The 21050-nt window shown below is 43.2% G+C and overlaps 1 protein-coding gene across 10 annotated transcripts in view; it reads left to right on the top strand.

Moving 5' to 3' along the window:
- LOC138822334 (nuclear autoantigen Sp-100-like) overlaps nt 1–21050 on the top strand; it is an 80338-nt gene that overhangs the window by 34166 nt on the left and 25122 nt on the right. For 9 of the 10 annotated variants that reach the window (XR_011370400.1, XR_011370403.1, XM_070015156.1 and 6 more), the window contains 8 exons: nt 665–718; nt 4380–4424; nt 8651–8698; nt 9692–9796; nt 10537–10679; nt 12532–12570; nt 14960–15001; nt 20379–20477. Coding sequence is in view for 8 of the 10 variants with exons in the window: in XM_070015156.1 (XP_069871257.1) it covers nt 665–718; nt 4380–4424; nt 8651–8698; nt 9692–9796; nt 10537–10679; nt 12532–12570; nt 14960–15001; nt 20379–20435 (533 nt within the window). In the remaining 2 variants the exon portion in view is untranslated. The remainder of the gene's footprint in view (nt 1–664; nt 719–4379; nt 4425–8650; nt 8699–9691; nt 9797–10536; nt 10680–12531; nt 12571–14959; nt 15002–20378; nt 20478–21050) is intronic. The other variant, XM_070015184.1, reaches the window with a different exon arrangement.

Raw genomic sequence — 21050 nt, 5'->3', positions numbered from 1 at the left:
TATGTATCAATGATGTGGTTCAAATATTACTAATTAAAAACAGAGGTGTCTTATTTGCTGTATTAGCATAACAGTGCTAAATGTTGGATTTATATGATTCTACCCTTATCTGTGAAACGAAGAAACAGCATGCTTTGGTTGATAGATCTGCTAATAATGTTACTTTATCACAACTTTATGACTTTAGAAAAGCCTAAGAAGGCAAACTGTTTTGCTGTCAGGAAAAGAAACGTCAAAGAACTATTTCTAAATTTTAAAATGTATAGTTTGAAATGAGGTCCTGCAACAAATTATTGGTTTATAGAGTGATTTACAATTAGCCTTTGCACATAGCTGTTATTTAACCTTCATTAACAAGTTTTCAACCTTAATAGGATAACTGTTGCTACCTGTTTTTTTTAAAGAAATTTGATTATTCAAATTTATGCTACCCGTTTTATACATGAGTAAGCTGGTGCACTTCAGTAAGGAAGTCTTCTCAAAGTCTCTGAGCACTGAGGGAAGATCTGAGCTCTCAATCCCACACCTGCCTGTGTTCTTAGGAGAGTGGTACTGAGAACTCCATTATAAATTTTGGCTTTCCATACTGTGCAAATTGTCACAAAATTTGTAACTTTTATTTTATAAATAAACAGTTTTCTGACTATCACTTATTACTTCCTAGATGCCATGGATGGTGGAAATACTTCTACTTTGGCAAAAGACAGAGGGGAAAAAAGTAAGAACAAGCAGAATTTGTCTGATCTGTCTGATACAGATGAAATATGCTTTTAATACAGAGGTGGATTCTCATTATTTTCTATGTCTTTTACAAGACAAAAATGAATGACTTTCAATGTTAATTGTCATCTTTAGCATGCTGTTTTTTATTCTGATTTTAACATGTTTTTATAAACGTATAGCTCTTTCAAAAAATATTTCTGTGTATGCATTAACATATTTTAGACTATCATTTTACTTACTGTAATTCTAGATATTTATTCTTGCTTCTTAAACAAATATAGACAATAAACACATTAGAACACTTTGTGTACTTTCTTTTAATATTATACCACTGATTGAATTCATTTTATTAATAGATATAAAGTGGACAAAGTAATAAGACTTTGATATACCGTAGCATATGTCCATTGATCTTATTTATCCTTAGTTTAACTATTAAAATGTCTTACTTCAGAGCTGCTTTAACATACACTGTTTCTATTTTTAGACTGCAGGAATTTGGGGGGGGGGGTGTCTTTTGCTGGTCCCAGTACTTGAACTCAGGACCTGGGTGCTGTCCTTGAGCCTTTTTGTGCTCAAGGCTAATGCTCTACTATTTGAATCACAGCACCACTTTTGGCTTTTTCTGAGTAGTTTGTTGGAGATAAGAGTCTTATGTAAGCCCCAAGACAGGAATTAAAAAAAAAAAGAGTCTTATGGAGTTTCCTTCCTGGGATGGCTTTGAATCACAATCCTCAGACCTCAGCCTCCTTAGTGGCTAGGATTACAGGCATGAGCCACCTGGCAATTTTGCATTTTTAAGTGGTCATTTATTTATCTTCTTCCCAGGACTCTTTGTGGTAGCATATTGTCAGTGTTTCCTGAGGCCATTTGTCTTTTCCTTGGGATGCTGAACAGCCACAGAGATCATTCTGTTATGTATATTAAATCTTAGTCTTGCAAATTGCTTATGTTTTGTCCCGTTTTGTTACTTTTCTTGTAAGTTCGCTAATGAAACATTTCTCCTAGAGAAGTTTCAAGTGTTTTTAGTAGTCGAATCCATCAGGTTTTTTCTCACTGTCTTAGGGATTTTCACATCACATTTATAATAGCCATTTTCTATGCAGTTCTATATTTGATTCCAGAACATTGATGAGTCTCAGATCACTCTTAATGTTCCTAATGTTCATTTCTCTTTATGGATGTGCAAGGTGAGAATCTAAAATAAAAATATTTGTTATGCTGTTCATGGTCATTCAAATTACTTGTTAGTTCGCACAGTGTCTTTTCTATGTACACAGTAACTTTTCTTTGGCAGCCAAAGCAATGGCAAAAGAAAACAGAGGGCTCAAAGTAGACCCATCTACATGACTTACAGGGCAAATTGTAGAATAAACTCAACAAAGCTTCTCGGCCCACTGCTTCCTACATCTACCAGATTCTCCAATTAGAAATGCTTTGATTTTGCAGATCACTTTGGGAAGACGAGACTTTCACCCAATTTAATGATGTTTTATTTAATGTCTTCCACTGAGAGCTTTCTCCGTATAACTCCTGCCCATTGGAAAAAGTTTTATATGTTGAATAAATCTCTGTGCTGCTATGAATATCTTTCTTCACATCACTTAATAACTGGAGTGAATTTAAATGAGAGAATACTCTAAATTTGTATTTCAGAGGAAGCCTGTAGACATTTTATTACCTACTTGCATGAGAAATAGTCAGAATACCATTGATTTAATACAAAAATCTTACAAGCATTTATTCGGTTTATGGATCCCGATGTCATTCAGATGTAAAATATGGCCAAAAATGATCAAGTAAGACAATCAATCAGAATGAGAGGTTTCTTTAGAGGTTAGTTTCATGAAAGGTAGTATAAGACCCCTTCAAATGACTCTTCCAATGGCAAACTGATATTATTGGAGAACAGAATAAACTGGTGATGGCTATGAATAGAAACGTGATTGTATTTTATAGAGAATAAGACAGTCTTCTTATAAAATTTCTCTAGTACCTCAGCAAATTAGATTCTCTATATTAGTGTTATGGGGAGAATATTCAGAATGCTCTCTCCCTTTCCACATGGGTACATTGCAGGGACTTTCCTTTCATCTCTTTCTGTAATTCTTTTTCTTAGGTTTTTTGTTTTTTTATTTTCTCAATCATGGGGCTTGAACTCTGGGCCTGGGCACTGTCCCTGTGCTCTTCAGCTCAAGGCAAGCGCTCTACCACTGAAGCCACAGCACCACTTCCAGTTTTCTAGTGGTTTATTGGAGATAAGAGTCTCACAGACTTTCCTGCCTGGGTTGGCTTTGAACTGTGATCCTCAGATCTCAGCCTTCTGAGTAGCTAGGATTACAGGCATGAGCCACTGGTGCTGGGCTAATTCTTTTTCTTTTTATGAAGACTTACTTTTTGCAATCTAGTCTCTGTAAGTTCATTAGTTACCCTTATTAGATAGAGCCCAATTTTACTGACAGAGATACAGAAAAGTCCCCAAAAGATTTCACTCCGAAACAATGAAATATAGCTTGCATAAACTTTCCTAATGCAACCTCCCATCCAGTGTGTGAACAATCATTGAAATACTTGGGTACAGATGCTTTTACTCTCTCTGTTTCTGCTTCTCTCTCTGTCTCTGTCTCTCTGTCACACACACACACACACACACACACACACACACACACACACACACACACACACACACACACACACACACACACACACACACACACACACACACACACACACACACACACACACACACACACACCAGGGTCTCAGACCTTACAATCCTCCTGTCTCAGCCACTTGAGCAGTAGATTTAGAAGTGAGACCCACCATGCCAGCTCAATATCTTTCTTTAAAGACTGAACTCTGTAGAGGATTATGTCGCCATTACTGTGGTTTGTACTGATGTGTGCTTAGACTTCCTTTATGCTTTTATTTCTAGAAAAGTGTTTAATCTTTATTTTCCTCCTACCTTTGACGTTACTTCTCTAATGGGCTTATTCTTCTGCTCCTACTTTCTTCACAATTGGCTGTTACACACATGAATTTCAGCTTTTCAGGCCCTACCTGTAATTCCAGGAAGTGTACTGATGGCTTCTGACATCTATTATTTCTCAGTTTCCTTCACTGCCCCTTCTGTTGCTGTCAGCTTCTGCCTTATAAAAAATTCATGTAAATATGTAAGTATATAGTCTACATAATTGTTTCGTATAAATGTAGAAATCTGTGATTTTTTTTATGTGATCATCACCAAATAGGGTGTCACCAGCTGGAGATTTAGTGCCACCAGGTGCTGTGGCATGGAACTTAAGAAATAAAATACCAGCCGGGCGCTGGTGGCTCACGCCTGTAATCCTAGCTACTCAGGAGGCTGAGATCTGAGGATCGTGGTTCAAAGCCAGCCCGGGCAGGAGAGACCGTGAGACTCCTATCTCCAATAAACCACCAGAAAACCGGAAGTGGCGCTGTAGCTCAAGTGGTAGAGCGCTCGCCTTGAGCTGAAGAGCTGAGGGACAGTGCCCAGGCCCAGAGTTCAAGCCCCACGACCGACAAAAAAAAAAAAAAAAAAAAAAAAAAGAAATAAAATACCAGAAAGCTACTAACATATAAAGTTTGTAAATCTTGCTTTACATTTCTAATGTTTTTTTTTTTTCTGTTTGAAGAGAAAGTGAGAAAGCAAAGACGCCAAGTAAAGCAGGCCCAGCAAGGTAAGAAACACAAGAATTCAGTATTTTGTGCTGACTTCTATCCTGCTTTCCCTTCAGATCCCACTTTGCCTGCAGTCTCTAAATCTCCTGTGAGCCTCCACAGCTCTCTATCTTGTTACAAGGAGATCCCAAACTACAGGCTGAAACCAAACTCGCTGAGGTCGGTTGGTTTCTGTAGACTTTCAGCATTGGCTGCTTTGTTAAAATAGCTGGCACCTTGTTTCTTCTCTTCATGTGCACACCTGGTTCTCTCAAATGCCTGTTGCCCTTTCTCGTTCTTTCTTTCTTCTTTCTTTGGTTTTCTCCTATGTGTATGTGTGATGGTACTAGGGCTTGAGCTCAGGGTCTGTCACTTCCATTTTGACTTTTTCACTCAAGATTCACAGCTCCACATCTGGTTTTTTGCTGGTTAATTGGAGATAAGATTCTTACAGACTTTTCTGCCTGGGCTTAGCTACTCAGATCTCAGCATCCTGAGTAGCTAAGATTACAGGTGTAGCCACCAATGCCTGGCTTGCATTTTCTGTCTAACCCCACTCAGTGCCTATAGCCTTTGGCTAAATTGGGTCTGGGAAGGAGGTAGTAAGGAGTTGGAATGACTCTCTCATGATAGGAACCTGGAGTCTCTCCAACATGGTAGATGAATGGCCCACATTCATTAGTGAGTTCTTTATAGATATCCTTTTAGAATCCCTGAGTGGAAGTTTCCCTCATACAGGAACTTGAACTGTCTGCTGAACACTTTGCCCCTCTTCTCCCAGCCTCTGAGTGGTCTGCACTCCTGCTGGGTCACCTCATCCAGCCGAGTGATTAGATGCAGATTATTTTGAGAGTGAAGCCATTTCACTTGCTCAATCTCTATGGGAAGAATACAATGAGCATTGGAGGCACCTGGGCAGGAAATCCAGGAAGAGTCACATTTCTTTCAGTATCACTCCTGTGCTCTTGTGAGAGAAAGCTAAGGAGCTTAACACCGGGCTGGGAATGTGACTTAGTGGTAGAGAGCTTGCCTAGCATGCACAAAGCCCTGGGCTCAATTCCTTACGACCACATACACAGAAAAAGACAGAAGTGGCACTGTGGTTCAAGTTGTAGAGTAGCCTTGAGCAAAAAAGAAGCTCAGGGACAGTGCCCAGGCCCTGAGCTCAAGCCCCAAGGCCTCCAAAAATTAAATAAATAAAAAAGAGCTTTATATGTTTAGTGTGCCTTAATCTCTAAGTGCCCCAGTAAGGGGAGCTCAGATAGGAGGAGGCAGACCTGGGATTGTAGGCGTGGCTCAGCTGGTAGACTGCTAGCCAATGAGTGAAAGTGTCAGTTACCGAGCTCACCTGTCTGGGATCAAAAAGAAAAAAAGTAGACTACTTATATATCTTTAATCTGTTCAGCTTTAACAGGTTTTGATGCAAGATAAGAAGAGGTACAGAAAGAATCTATGTTTGCTTAAAATGTTTGTGGCTGAACAAGGGGAGAGAGACAGAGACAGGTTAATGTCCCAATATCTGCCTCAAAGCCACACCCACGGGGCTGGGAAGGTGGCTCAGTGGTAGAGTGCTCGCCTTGCATGCGTGAGGCCCTGGGTTCAATTCCTCAGCACCACATATCCAAATACCAAAGATAGAAGGTTGGTTAAAAGGTAAAACAAGAAACAAACTAAAATTTCAACAACACCATCTACATTTTCATGCTACATTTTGTAACAAAGCTACTTCCTGATTGTCTTGTGCAGTGCACTGTTTTTGAAAAAACTGCATCCAGATGGGCACCTGTGGCTCTTGCCTATTAATTCTTCACTCATAGTAAAGGGAAATAACTTGAGTTAGGCTGGCTGCTCTCCAAGGTGCATCCTAGCTTCCTACACAGCTTCTCATTCTCTGAGCCCCCTCTCCCGCCCCCATGTGGTAAGGACCATGGACAGCTGCCTCCCTCCACACCCCTGGTGAGCCACTCAGCCTCTGGGGTCTCCCTCCCATGGCTGGAAGGGCAGGAACAGCGCCTCATCCTGATGTCCATCTTGAGACATTTACATCTCTATTTGGTCAGACCCCCCACACAGATGCTTCTTCCTGTGCAACTTGCAGATGATTCTAGAACTGTGCTAAGCTTTTCTTTCAACCAAGAAGAAAGCTGCTGTGAAGGCAAAATGAGTCAAAGTACCCCAAAGCGACCTTGCTCTCCATTCAACCAGCCAATCCCTAACAAATTAGTCTAAAACAATCTCTTTCTCGGGGCTGGGAAGGTGGCTCAGTGGTAGAGCATTTGCCTTGCATGCATGAGGCCCTGGGTTCCATTCCTCAGCACCACATAAGCAGAAAAAAGAGCCGGAAGTGGAGCTGTGGCCCAAGTAGTAGAGCACTAGCTTTGAGCTGAAGAGCTGAGGGACAGCGCCCAGGCCCAGAGTTCAGGCCCACGACCGGATCCAAAAAACAATAACAAAAACAAAACAAAAAACAAAAAACAAAAAACAAAAAAAAACAATCTCCTTCTCATTCTTTCCCCATACATGTATAATTATCTATTTTATACTATGAATATTACATATATTATAATACGCATATATGCATATAACATTTCCCATGAGTATAGAGAAAAAGGTCCACCCTCCTGCTACTATTTTATCGACTGGATTTTCTCTCAAAATCACTTGGTCCAGCTCCCAACTCCAGGTCTCCACCACGCCGTGGGAATCATATTTCGTGTCCTGAGTCAAGCTGTCACTCAGCATTGTGAGTGATGGGGGAAGATTCCCAAAGAGTCCCACAGCTGATTACAGGAATGAGCCACTGGTGCCTAGTTTTTAAATCCATTCTCATGGCTCTAGTTAACTCTACAACTCTTTGACTTGGGGCCTTAAGTTCCACAAATTCCTATTGAGTAACTTTCATTGGGTTAGTTTAGGAAGTCTTGGGCATTTTTCAGTTTAAAAACAAAGTTTAGTTGGTGGCATCCATCTGATTAACAAGCCCACCACGAGAGCTGTCTTAAGGTCTTATATTGCTTTTTTTTTTTTTTTTTTTTTTTTTTTTTTGCCGGTTGTGGGACTTGAACTCTGGGCCTGGGCCTGTCCCTGAACTCTTCAGCTCAAGGCAAGCACTATACTGCTTGAGTCACAGTGCCACTTCCAGTTTTCTGGTGGTTAATTGGAGATAAGAGTCTCACAGACTTTCCTGCCTGGGCTGGCTTTGAACTGTGATCCTCAGATCTCAGCCTCCTGAGTAGCTAGGATTACAGGTATGAGCCACTGGTGCCTGGCTCTTATATTGCTTTCTGTCTTTCTCTTTCCGAAGGAAATCATCAATAGGTTACGGTTTTGGTGGTACTCCAGTACTTTTATTTACCCTGTGTGTTACTGAGCATCAACATCCCTAACTGTAAAATGAATCTGTTAGTATTATTTGGTATTCGTTCAAAGGACAAAGTAAATTAATAGAGGATAATTCCTGGCACAGAATAAGCACTCCACACATGTTCATCTTCATTACTAACACTACTCTCACCCTATTGCTTGGAAAACAAAGAAAATACTATTTCAAATGTGTCTGCAATAATTTAGAGGAACTGATATGGGCTGAGTCTATGTTACGATGAGTCTGTGTCTAGACCAGAAGTCAGCAAACTTTGCACCCCACAGGACAAATTCAGGTTACCAACTATTTGTAAATAAGGTATTAGAACATATAGAGTCATATCTTTCATTTCACATGCAGTCTGTGAAACAGCTTCAGAGCTGAGGTGTCATGAGAGAGATTATGGGTCAGAAACTTAACTATTTACTCTCTAACCCTTTACAGAAAAAAGCTCCTGGCTTCTGATCCAAGCATTTCATATTTTTCTGTAAATACTAAACAGGCTCTGAAAAATTACATCTAAATGATAACTTTGTGTGAGGGGTTTATGGGGGAGATGTATGTGTGTGTGCTCATCCTAGGTTTTGAACTCAGGGCTGTCTGAGCTTTTTTTGTTCAAGGCTAGTCCTCTACCACTTGAGCCATACCATCACTTCTGACTTTTTGCTGCTTACTTGGAGATAAGAGTCTCACAGACTTTCCTGCCCAGGCTGGCTTTAAACTGCTATCCTCAGATCTCAGTGTCCTAGGTAGGTAGGATTACAATCATGAGCCACTGGTGCCTGGTATAAATGAGAACTTCTAAGTCATGTTTTTATAAAACACTGTCTGCCACGAAATGTTATAAGTAAAAATGTATTTACATTTTTTTAACTTTCTCAGGAAGAAAAGAAACCAATGCTAAACGTCAGAGAAAAAGCAGAAAAAGAGGTAAAAAGCAATTCATAGACTTTTAATAAGTAAACATTTCATTCTACACTCCGTGTGCTGGTGGCAAATTGTTCTCCTTGATTGGTTTATGGAGCCAGTAACGAACAAGAGGCCCTGCATCAGCATTGGCCAATTTCGGTGTGACTGTTTGGTGATAACTCCCACCCCACTGCGTAGCCAGTCCATCTGGGAAAGGCTCCTAAGCCTGTGCCTTCCTCCACTGGGATGATAAAAGAAAAAATAACTCGAGACCTATGCCATAATTAATGGACCCATCTTTTGTCCATGTAGATAGAGAGCCGCAGATGGTACTATAGAAAAAGGGAGCATAGATGGTAATACAAGACACTCATATTCTACCTCCTAAACCATGTCTTTGCTGGTTCCACCTCACCTTAACTGGAAGGCAAGCCAGGAGCTGCTGAGGCTGCCGCTGCAGAAGTTGGTGTAAGGCCTTCAGTGTCCACTTCAGTGTACTTGCATCCCCCATCCCACCCCCAAGGGGTGTACCTGGCCCCTAAGCAATATCGTTTCTTCTAGAGCCCCCCCCCCCGAAAGCTTAGGTGAAGCAGTACAGCAAATCAGAGGCAAGAGCACAGACAGACATCAGCTGGATAGGGGTCCATGGCCATCCTACCCTGTACCCCACCCATGTTTCAAATAGAGGGACTGGATGAAAACTGGAGGGCTATTTCCTAGGTAACTTCAAAGCCATAATACAACTGGACATCTCCCTTTAAAACATCAGGAGGAAATCACTGTGCACAAGGTAGTTGTGGCCAATGAGCTGGGAGCTCACATTCTGTTCTGCGTAGGGATCAGAGGGGACCTTTCTCTCCCGGAGTCTTAAAGACTTTGAAATGTAACTTGTTCATGGGGGTGGGGAGGAATTCCAATACATCTTGAGTATATGAGGAGGTTCTCAAGCTAGGGAAACACAGTGAACCATCTCTTAGATACGATGGAAAGAAAAACAACATCTATTTCATGCAGGCCCAAGAATTCCCAGAGAAGAAAATGTGGACTTTTTCTCTCCTGAACTTGCCGTGACCTGTGGTGATGCTAAGGGAATTCTTCATATGAAGAAATTTAAACAGAGTGAGTTGCATGATGCTCTGTGCTCTGACTGCGAAGTATGCCCATGCTCAGGGGGTTAGGCACTGTTTAGGCATTTGCCAGCCCCGCTTCAGGCTTTCTGATGCAGCAGGAGCTCTAGAACCCCGGACATGAGTTGATGCACATGGGGTCAAGTCCAGGAGAAAGCGAGAGCCAGCTTTCGAGATTGCTTTCCCAGTGGAGTCACACGGGACTCCATTTCCCCAGCAATACACTGGTCTCTCCCAGGGAGTCAGTTACATAGTCACCTTCGACCTAGCTCATGCCCTCAAATCGAGGGTGGGATCCCCGAAGGAGAGCAGGTATTGTATTAGCCACACTGCAGATGTTGTACAAGACCAGGCAGATGTGGGCATTGTGGCAGCTGCCACCTGTTCACCTTGAGTTAACAAGAGCCTGGAAAGCAGGGGAGAGAGTGTGTCTTCATCTTCCGCCCTCTCACGCAGGCTGGCTCCCGGCGGGAGTGCAGAGAAAGGAAGAGAAAGAATACAGCTTCTTTAATACAGTGGCATGCTTTCGTGCATATTGTGGCGATCATGATTCTCCTCTTCACAGCAGGAAGGGCCGGGGCCCTCTCTGCCCTTGCCTTTCAGGGTGGGTATGAGACCTCTGAGGACTGAAGGAGGGAAAACACTTCTTCCAATCCCCCTGAGAGCCCCACAGGCAGAGTGGGAGAGTTTCCACAGCGCACGCACGAGCCCTGACTGCCATGGTTCTTGCAGGTGTCTCAGTGAGGAGTATACAGAGTGAAGATGGACGATGGTTCACCCCCAGGGAGTTCGAAATCAAAGGAAAACTTGCAGCATCCAAGAACTGGAAGCTGAGCGTGCGTTGCCACGGGTGGCCTCTGAAAGAACTGATAAAGGTATTGCAGGGACAGGCAGCTTCCAGCAAGGATTCGGCCATCATGATGCACTTGCCTCAAGCTCTGGCAGAATTCCTGTGTCTAGAAAACCCTCATCAAAATAATGTTATTGCCGGGCACCAGTGGCTCACACCTGTAATCCTAGCTACTCAGGAGGCTGAGATCTGAGGATCGAGGTTCAAAGCCAGCCAGGGTAGGAAAGTCTGTGAGACTCTTATCTCCAATAAACCACTAGAAAACCACAAGTGGTGCTCAAGTGGTAGAGCGCTCGCCTTGAGCTGAAGAGCTGAGTGACAACACCCAGGACCAGAGTTCAAGCCCTGCAACCAACAAAAACAAACAAACAAAAATAACTTTTCTTTTTGTATTGATATTGGGGCTTGAATTCCAGGTCTGGGAGCTGTTCCTGAGCTCTTTTGTTCAAGGCTAGCATGCTACCACAGCTCTACTTCCAGTGTTTCATGGTTAATTGGAGATAAAAGTCTCAAAGACTTTTCCTGCCTGGGCTGGCTTCGAACTCCAGTCCTCAGAGCTCAGCCTCCCTGAGTAGACAAGATTGTAGGCATGAGCCAACAGTGTACAGCATATGTGTTATTTTAACATGCTCTTCAGGCATTACCTTTGCTGGTTTGCATTAAGCTTAATATTCTCCCTCTTTAAAAACTTTATGTTTTGTTAGTCATGGAGCTTGCACTCAGGGCCTGGGTGCTGTCTGAGCTCTTTTGCTTAAGGCTAGTGCTCTACCACTTTGAGCCACAGCTCCACTTCCAGTTATCTGGGGGTTAATTGGAGGTAAGAGTCTCATAGACTTTCCTGCCTTTGAACTGCAATCCTCAGATCTCAGCCTCCTGAATAGCTAGGATTACAGGCACAGTAAACCATAACCTTGACTGTATCATTAATTTGCTGTGAAATTTGGTCATATAGGAGTAACTTCAATTGGAAGGCGCCTTGAAACTTTCAGGGCTGGAATTAAAAGTAGCACACAAAAGCAACATACCTGAATATGTCACTTTTTAGACTATATCCATGAGCAGAGTGCCTAGGTTATGGAATATTTTAACAAAATTGCTTTGGGCAAGTCACATCAAGTTTAGCCTTGAAAAAAGACTAGAAATAAATTGAACTTTAAAAATATCATCCCCTTGTGCTTCATATCAACCTCCTCATGGGGAAAAAGCAGGGCCATGGTCTCTGTTGACAAGGAGCCTATTTCTTCTGCCTTAGGCTAAGGAACTCGTTCTATAACCCAACCCAGTTGACCTTTCTCTGCGACACACTGTGCTTGGCAAATATTCACTGAGCTGCATCTGAAGCCAGGAAGGAGAGGCGTACAAGCCAGGGTGAAGGCTGCACTTCACAATGGGGCCAGTCAGGTGTGGCTGCTGTGGGCAGAGGTACAGGCAGGAACGGATGCAGCTGCTCCGCAGGAGGAAGGTCATCTCTGGCTCTGTCGATGGGGACATGTTAAAGAACAATTTAGACTGAGCTGGGTTTTCAATGAGAAAAACTTGGACAAGGAAAAATGCAGTATAGGCAGCCTACACAGAGAGAAAGAGAGCCTGAAAATCTCCAAGTGTCAAGAAGTTGTGAGTAATAACACTTGATCTTTTTGGGGCTCATTGTAGAGGTTCTGAGGTCTGGAGAACGCATCTATAGCCTTCCTTTCATCACTGGGGAGGGAGGAAATGTGGCAAATAATTTCCATGAAGACACATCGTGTGTATGTTGGCAGTAGAATCGGCAGGTAGACATATTGGAAAGGCAGGCAGAAATACCCGTTGTGAAGCCAAACAGAATCCGTCGTGTGGCTCCCTTGTCAATTGTATCATCAATCTCTTCTGTTTTTCAGAAAGGAATTCTACCAGACCCACCAAGAACAAGGAAAAAGGTAATCATCTCCCAACACCTCTGCGCATGTCTCCTTCTCCATCAGCCTGTTTCCTTCTACTCCCCACAGCTTTGAGGTTTCTAAGTGAACAACAAAGGTACCAAAAAACATACTGGAGAAAAGACAATCTCTTCCACAAAAGGTTTTGGAAAAATAATATCCATATATAGAAGACTGAAAGTAGATCACTATCTCTTGCCCTAGAAATCAACTCAAAATGGATTAAAGAGCTTAATGTAAGGCCCGAAACTTTGAAACTACTCTAGGACACAGAGAAAAATACTTGAAGGAATATGTCACTCAGACTCTGCTAGAAAGAAAGCCAACTTCCAGAACAGTAAATAAACCCCTTTTATTTTTAAGAAAATTTACCCAACCTTGGGCACTTTGCAATAAGGATGCAAAGTAGACTACTATAGCTGCTGATATACAAAACCCCAGGTGTTTTGTTTTTCCTAGTTGCAGGGCTTGAACTCAGAGCCTGAATACTGTCCCTGAGCCTTTTTGCTCAAGGCAAGTGCTCTACCATTTTGAGCCTTGGCACCATTTCCCGTTTCCTGGTGGTTCATTGGAGATAAGAGTCTCACAGACTTTCCTGCCTGGGTTGGCTTTGAACCACACGATCCTCAGACGTCAGCCTCTTGAGTAGCTAGGATGACAGGCATGAACCAGCAAAACCCTTTCCTTTGTGGAGAGGCCCTTTTGGCCCAAGCATAGGATTGTGGGGAATCTCACTACCACCCAGGAAGGTGAATTCCATTCTCATGCTGTTCATGAGCCAGTGCCTTCCACCCTGTATGCACTTCAGGGGTGGTGGGAAGACCACTTATGCCTTCAGTGACCTCCCTAAAGCTGGACATGTGAGAGAAACTAGGGAAGCCAGGACGTAGAACTTCCGTTTCCCTGGCCTCTGGCAGAGGTGACCCTGGGCATCTCTACCACCCCAGGAGGTCACAGTCCTTACCAGGCTGGGGCTATTCTCCTGACTTCATCATGGTGATTCCAAGACTGAGTTCAGAAAGAGACATTATTTGATCAATTTATTAGGATCAAATACATCTGTCTGGCTTCAGGAGAGCCAGGGCTAAGTCAGTCTGGATGCATTGATGACATTGGTTATCTCTCATGATGTCCCTGTTTTCTGTGAGATTCTACTCTCACAGGGCCTCTACCCTGGGTCCCTGCCCAGCCCTTTGGCTTCGGGCGCTTGTGTCAGTCTCTGCAAATGGAGATGCTATTATTGCCAGCTTCCCTGCTTCTCCATTTCTTGGTAGACCTGCTAGTTATAGCTAGAATGTTCCAGGATCGCAAGATATAACTATCGAAGATGGTCACTTATGGCTGCCGTGGACTCTCTTTTGAGTGGCAGCTGTGTACATCTGTTCAAGCACTTTTCCAAGCAGTAAACAGCTAATGAGCATACATAAGTACCAATTGTATAGAGCTAGGACTCTAGAGTGGAGGCCGGACAAAGACCTCAGGGCTTGTGTCCTGCTATCTTCCCTGAGAGAATAATAGATACAGTGGGCCAGGAGATTCTCAGCTATGCAGAGCAGGCTGGGGTTGTGGTCTTATCTCTGGCTGTTATGTCTTGGTCTACAGTAGGTGGGTTTTCTCTGACCTCTGTGCTCATGGCTGGAGGTAAGGACTAGAGGCAGTCTCCAGATTGCCCAAGGCCAGGTCACTCTGCTGGTATTCAAGGTCAATGCAAGCTCTTGGACTTCTGGAGAAAGGAGAAAGAGGAGGTTCAGGCCTGAGGGCCGGGGCACACTTCATCTTCAGGCCTGTGTTCCTGGGACCCTAGTCAATGCTGGTCCCCAAGACTCCCATGGTCACTGGGGAGCTTTGGGGTGAGTCCTTAGTCTGATTCCCCATTATAGCTCCTCCAAGTTAGGAGATTATTTCCTAATTTAAAGATCTCTCACCCCAGACACTGAGTACAAGAACAGGTGGAATTTTTCCAGCTCATCTTGGAGAGGAGAGCCAAATTTCCTCTACTTCGCTAAGAAGGATTCCCTACAATGTACCTGGAAACAGAAACTGGAACTTATATTGGGTCAAACTGCCACCAATACATAATTTAATGTGGTTGTATTCTTTAGTGACATAGATAGGCTTAGAAGAGTATATATGAAACTAAGTAAAGGGAGGGCTGTAGCTTGACTCTTTGGAATAAAGTCTCTGCAAAGCCACATGTGGTAGCACATACCTGAAATCCCAATATTTGGGCCACTGAGCTACAGCTATAGCTATAGTCTGGCCTATAGTGAAATCCTATCACCAATCAACAAATCACCCAACAAACAGACCAAACAAAAAAGCCCAAAGGTCTGTTCAAATGTGCGGCTAATGAAACATCACATTATCAATCAACATTTCTCTCTTTCAGCAGAATGCATGGTCTCATAATCAAACATTAATTGATTCTTATGTAAGTACTGAATCCAACCTGTACCCCCGGCACATCTCAGGCCTTTCCCACATGTCTTGCCTATGCTATGGCTGCTTCTCCCTGGTGTGGGCTCATTCTCAGTTGGAGAGCTTTGTTGCATGTGTTGAGCAGGGAAGACAGCCTGTGTGGACCTGGGCTTGGGTGTCTCTGCTGGAAGTGACTTTCCTGTGTTTCCCTAAAACTCTTTCCCTGCCCTCATCTCCTTCAAAGGTAGGTGAGGCAAGGTAGAGATTTAGACCACTGGCATCTTTGGAGATAGAGGTTGAAGCAGGAATGGGCAGGGCTGGCTGCAGAGGAGGGAAAGAAGAACATGTTTGAGAGGAGAAAGACCTTTTAAAGTGGTCAGTGGACTAGAAAGGGAACTCCTTTAAATCTGCTCCCAGTTACAGGCCAACCTCAATATGGTCTTGAGCATCAGCCCAAAGGAATAGGTTGGTGAGTTCAGATGCAGATCTGTCCTTGGTCTTGTGGGAAATGCATGCAGAGCAGGTGGGCTCTTCTTGGAACCTCTGTGACAGGTCTCAAGGGAGTCATGTGGGGACCGAGCTGTTTAGGACAGAAACTATGACCACTTAGCAAACCACATGACTGATACATGATAAAGCACAAGGGACTCAGATCCCTCGGCCCGTCCATTCCTGCTTGTTAAATGGTTGCTTGCTTTGGGCTCCTCCAAAAATGATGATTTCCTTCTCTAAGCAAAATCAAACCTTGATCTCTTTCATAGCAGTGATGTTTTAGTCAGGGTCAGCCTTTTACACAACTGCAGGAGGTACCTCGTGTTGTGCTGTGAGAAACAGAGAAAGCCACATTTGGAGAGGTCAAATTGGGAGTCTTTATTAGAAAGCCAGGGGCTGCAGGTGGACTCCTGTCTCTCAAAGACCTACAGCCCAGAACAGAGGTAGCACATAACTTTCAAAGATAAAAACCACATGCTGGGGTGGAGACCAAGCCTTAATAGACTTAACAAAAGTGTTATACATAGCTAGAGAAAACTGCATGAGGATACTTAAATCTAAGAAAAATGTTACACATAAAACAAAGCAAGCTAGATAAAGATACCTTATTCTGGTAAGTGTCATACACAGGCAGAGCTGACTATCCTGGGGAACTCTCAGGGGCCATCAGGACCCCAGTTATCTAGAGGGAGCATGAGCTTCCTGGAACCTAACAACTTATGACATATTTGCAATCCAAAGAATGGTCTCTTTCACCTCTAGACTTCTCAGAAAGTCCCCATCTTCTATCAACTTCTATCAAGATGCCAGGATGGCGTTACTCAGATTTAGTATCATTGTTTCATTCCCTACTGGTTTTATGAGCATGAAATCAAATCATTGATTTCCTAGTGAGAGAGCTGTATTGGGCCCTAATGGCCAAGAGCCTAACCAAGTTACTTTAATCAAAGTCTACAAAGGAGGCTTTCCTGGAAAACAACATGTTTATCCAGAGGCTGTCCAGAGCTACCCTTTAGTTTTTGCCTGGGCTGTTCCCTCTGTTGGCTGTTGGCTCTATATGACTAGTACCGGTATAGTCAGGAGACTTTGAAATTTGTAAGGTTTACAAATTTATATAACACAGAAAGAGTGCCACACAACAAAAGTCTTAGTTTCAGCAGATCTAAAGCAGCCTTCCACCAGGAATCAGCCTGGTATAATGGAGCCAGGGAGGTATCCCATCTACTTTGACCACCATGGGAGTGGTTAGGATGACAAGGCAGAGTCCCTTCCAGATGGCTGATGGCTGTCCTTGATGAACTTTTAACCCAAACGGAATCTTCAGGCTGCATCTGGGCTGCAGAAGCCTCTCCAAGTCTGTTTATACACCTCCTGCTGAGTTACCTGCAAATTAACTTAACCTAGTGCAAGAGCCTGCCTTCAGTGAAATCTCCCAGTATTCTCTTGGTTGTTCTTTCTGACTACATAGGCTTGGCAGACTGGGGCCCCACTGCTTTTCAAGGCAGCTTTTAGGCAGTAGCCTGGGGCAATGTATCAGGGGGGCAATTTTTGTTAACCGGATTTCCTCCAATAAAGCTAGGATTTCCTAGGCAGACATAGAAGGCTTGAGCCTGCAACCATACCACTTTTTCTCATGCCTATTCTTATCTATCCTGCCTCATTTTTCCCAAAAATCACTTTGATCCCTTGATCTTAAGTGGGGTGGGTGATGGGCAAAGGTCCATCTTCTATAACTTCTTCAAACTGAGCTAGGGGCGTTGGTCCTGCCTAACCACAGACCTAAAGCCTCTAGCTTATTTTACCCAGGGGTTGCCAAGATCAGATGTCATTAGGAGCAATATCTTTTTTTTTTTTTTACTACAAACTGGAAACTACACACAATATTTAACTTTTAACAACTGCACAGATTTTTTCTTGGCTATGGTAGTGTAGCCTTTTTAGGGTTCTGGTTTGCAAAAGCATTTTCCTGGCTACCTGGGGAACCTGATCTTTGGTGACTCTCACAATGTCTAACAGTTACCTGTGATGGTTTCCAGAAAGCTCTAAATAGGAACATGATCTCAGGTCCATGCCTTATAGGGAACAAATTTCTTTTCCTGAACAGAAATTTCTTTTCCTGAACATGTGGCTTGTTCCAACCCAAAATTCAGTTAGGGCTTTGAACAGATACTGGGAGCTTGGATTTTTGTCAACTTCAAACTATCCCCCATTTGACAACCCTATCTTTTTACCATCAAGTATAACAGATGATTGACAAGGGTGTAAGCTTCTGCCCAGTTACAAATCAAACAGACATGGGCATTAGATAGGCATGCTTATGAACTATTTTCTTATGTCCTCCTGGTTCTGATTAATTTTGAAGAAGCAAGCATAATTGACTCCAGAATCTCCTCCGATCTGAGCAGTGTCCTTGAACTGTCTGCATGCTCCTTTGTAGCTAGGACAAACATTTTGTCCCAGGAATGTCTCCTTCATGCTAGGATAATGCCCCCATTGGTATTTCCCCTGAACTCCGGGGCCTAGATGCTGTCCCAGAGTTCTCCTGCTCAAGGCTAGTGCTCTACCATTTTGAACCACAGTGCAACTCCACTTCCAGCATTCTGCCAGTTAATCAGAGATGAGAATTTCAAAGGAACACTTCTGCCTGGGCTGGCTTTGAACCACTGTCTTCAGATCATGAGTGTGTCAAAAGCCCCCTTCACTCCAGTTGAAGTAGCAAGGAAATCAATAGAAATAGTTTTTAAGCATACCTGAACTTATTAAGAGTCATCTAACAAACTTGTAAGAGTCATCTGTCCCTCTGTGGCCCCACCTGTAATTGCTACAGAACACCTGCAAAGGCAAAACTTAAAACAGTAATTAAACAATCATATTCTCTCAAGATTTTAAAATAAATATAGGACTTCAGGACACTAATTGAAACCATTGTTGCCAAGTCAAACCTTTGCGATTACAAGAAGAATGCAGAAAAAAAGGCTCTGTATCCAAGACAGCTCACACAGTCATTATACAGCAAAAAAATACCTTGGCATAAGCAAATACTGAAACAAACTTTGGTAGTTCCATTTTATTTCTTTGAAACAAACATTTAGGACAATTTTTACCTCTAATCTGTAGTGCCCATGAGATCCATCTGGAGGGCTTGGTAGGCTGTGGCCGGTTGGGCCCCACCCTGGGCCCTCGAGTCAGCACAAAAGGGGTGGAGCCAAAGGATGTATATTTCTATCAAGCCTCATGCTGATGCTGATGCTGCTGGTGCAGAGTCCCCTGCTTTAGACACAGAGGTGTCATCGGATGACTGTGCATTGGAGCAATCAGTGAATGCTTACAACATACCAACACCCCACACCCAACCCTGACAAGGGGTGGAGACTCAGGATTCTGAGTATCTTGAGGAAAACGGTGATTCTGACACAGAATGCTAGCCCAGCAACAACATAAAGGATAAATTATAGGAAACTTGGTAAATGTATTACCCAGCTGGGAAAATCTGACTCAGGAACACTGTCATATCTGGTTGTCTATATTTAAATCGACTCATATGAGGTTAATTTACTATGATGGAATTTACTATGATGGAATTAACTGAAGGATCACTGCAGCCTATAATCTTGGACACAAGCCTCTCATTAGTTGAAGCACTGGCCTGTAGAGGAGCATTTCACCTGTGGGCTCTCTATCCATGACAATGCCTCTGGGGTGGAAGGACTCGGAGTACAAATATCCAAATGGGTGCCACAGAGGGTTAGGGCTCTTTGGCTGTCCGGACGTGGGGCTGTCTGTGACTGAGCCAGCTTGGCCTGTGAGGTATAGAGGCGCCATCTCTACTGTACAGAAAATGTGATCAGACCGACAACCAGAGGTAAAGACCAAAGCTCTACTCTTATTTTTCTGGGCCAAAAAATGAGCTGGTAAAACTAGATCTAAAAAAAAGGGTTATCCAGCTTTCATCTCATTTAGTGAAGTTAAACCTCACAGTATTTGCCTGCAACTATTATGGAGTGACTCAAACATGTTAAAAACAGAATTTGTAGGCCACAGTAAGAATGCCTTAAGGAAGAAGTCCATCGGTGAATAACGGTAATGTTTCTTCTACCTTCTTTTGGGCTGGTGGAAAAAGAGTAATTATCATCTTTTTGGTGCTCTAAAAATCTGGGTAGGAGGGCTGTGCATGTGTGTGGAAGGAACTTCCAAGAGAGGCCCTTGAGTCCTCTTGTGTAACCATCTGAGCAGAAAGCGAACAATTGGTGTGAGGGTGAGGAAGCATTTTATGCAATGGATGGTGGCTCTGCACCTAGGCAAATACCCAACTGCATCATGGGCCAGAAGGAGCCATTTACATTCCGTGGGATAATCCTAGAACTAATGCACATGCAGGTGATGGAGCTTGGGACTCTGATGGGTAGGGAGGTGACAGTTGACATCTTCCTTCTACAAACTACACTCTTTCCATGACACTCCACTCGTGTTTTTTTCCCTCCTAACAATCTGCCTATTTCTTCTCACTTTCCACTTTGAAGGGGAGCTTTGGGGCTCTGTTTTACATCCTTAGCTCATTTTAGTGTCTTTAGCACTATAGCTCTTTCATGACCAGAGTGGTCTCTATTACCCAAGTCTTTTGGATCTGTAGCCTGTCATTTTTCATCATTGGTGTTGCTGTTTCTGTATCCAAATCATTGCTTTCAGAAAGAAAAAAAGTTTCTGGTCTTACATAAAGTTGTTATTCTTTGAACTTTGTTGTAACAACAATGTCTTCTAACAATTTCCCTCAGTGTTGTTCCTTATTATTTTGAGGAGAAAGACTTGTAGGCATGACCTTATTACCTGCACAGGTCACATATTCAAGAATTCTAGGGTCTCATTGGTCTCAGTAATATCTATGTCATTTCCACTTCTAGCTGACAAAACAAGTGGGTGTGAAGTACCCCAGCAAGGGGGAAAGATGGTCACTGTGAGACCTGCACTGCGCCTTCCAGAACCACAAAGCATCTCTCCAAGTAAGTGGTTCTCTCTCCGTTTCTTTGTCCTCAAGCTATGTTACCATGTTTTTCACCTTCTTATACACAAGGTGACAACTGCCTTTCTGTGTGCAAGCCTACACATGCCCTAAGGTGCATGTGGAGAATACCAGGTATCATTGCAAACAGCAAGACTCTATGATCCCAGAATTCACACACTTCTGGACAGTTGAGTCTCACCCACAGAGGCTGTGATGCACTCACTGCCACAGGAAATGCAAGTGCATCGTAAAATGCTTCTCTTTTGTAAAGGAAGATAGTGTGTGTGTGTGTGTGTGTGTGTGTGTGAGAGAGAGAGAGAGAGAGAGAGAGAGAGAGAGAGAGAGAGAGAGAGAGAGAGAGAGAGAGAGAGAGAGAGAGAGAGAGAGAGGTATGTGTGTGTCCCAGAGCTTGAACTCAGGGCTTGGATGCTATTCCCTGAGCTTTTTTGGTTGTTGTTTTGCTCAATGCTAGCACTCTACCTTCGAGCCACACTTCCCCTTCCAGCTTTTTGGTGGCTAATTGGAGATAAGTGTGTAGTGCAAATAGTGTAATTATTTTTACAAAGACAAG

Source organism: Dipodomys merriami, unplaced genomic scaffold (assembly GCF_024711535.1).
Source record: "Dipodomys merriami isolate MVZ:Mamm:240054 unplaced genomic scaffold, mDipMer1.0.p SCAF_1, whole genome shotgun sequence".
Lineage (NCBI taxonomy): Eukaryota > Metazoa > Chordata > Mammalia > Rodentia > Heteromyidae > Dipodomys > Dipodomys merriami.
The sequence above is the reverse complement of the archived record's forward strand: the minus strand, read 5'-3'. Positions and strand labels throughout refer to the sequence as shown.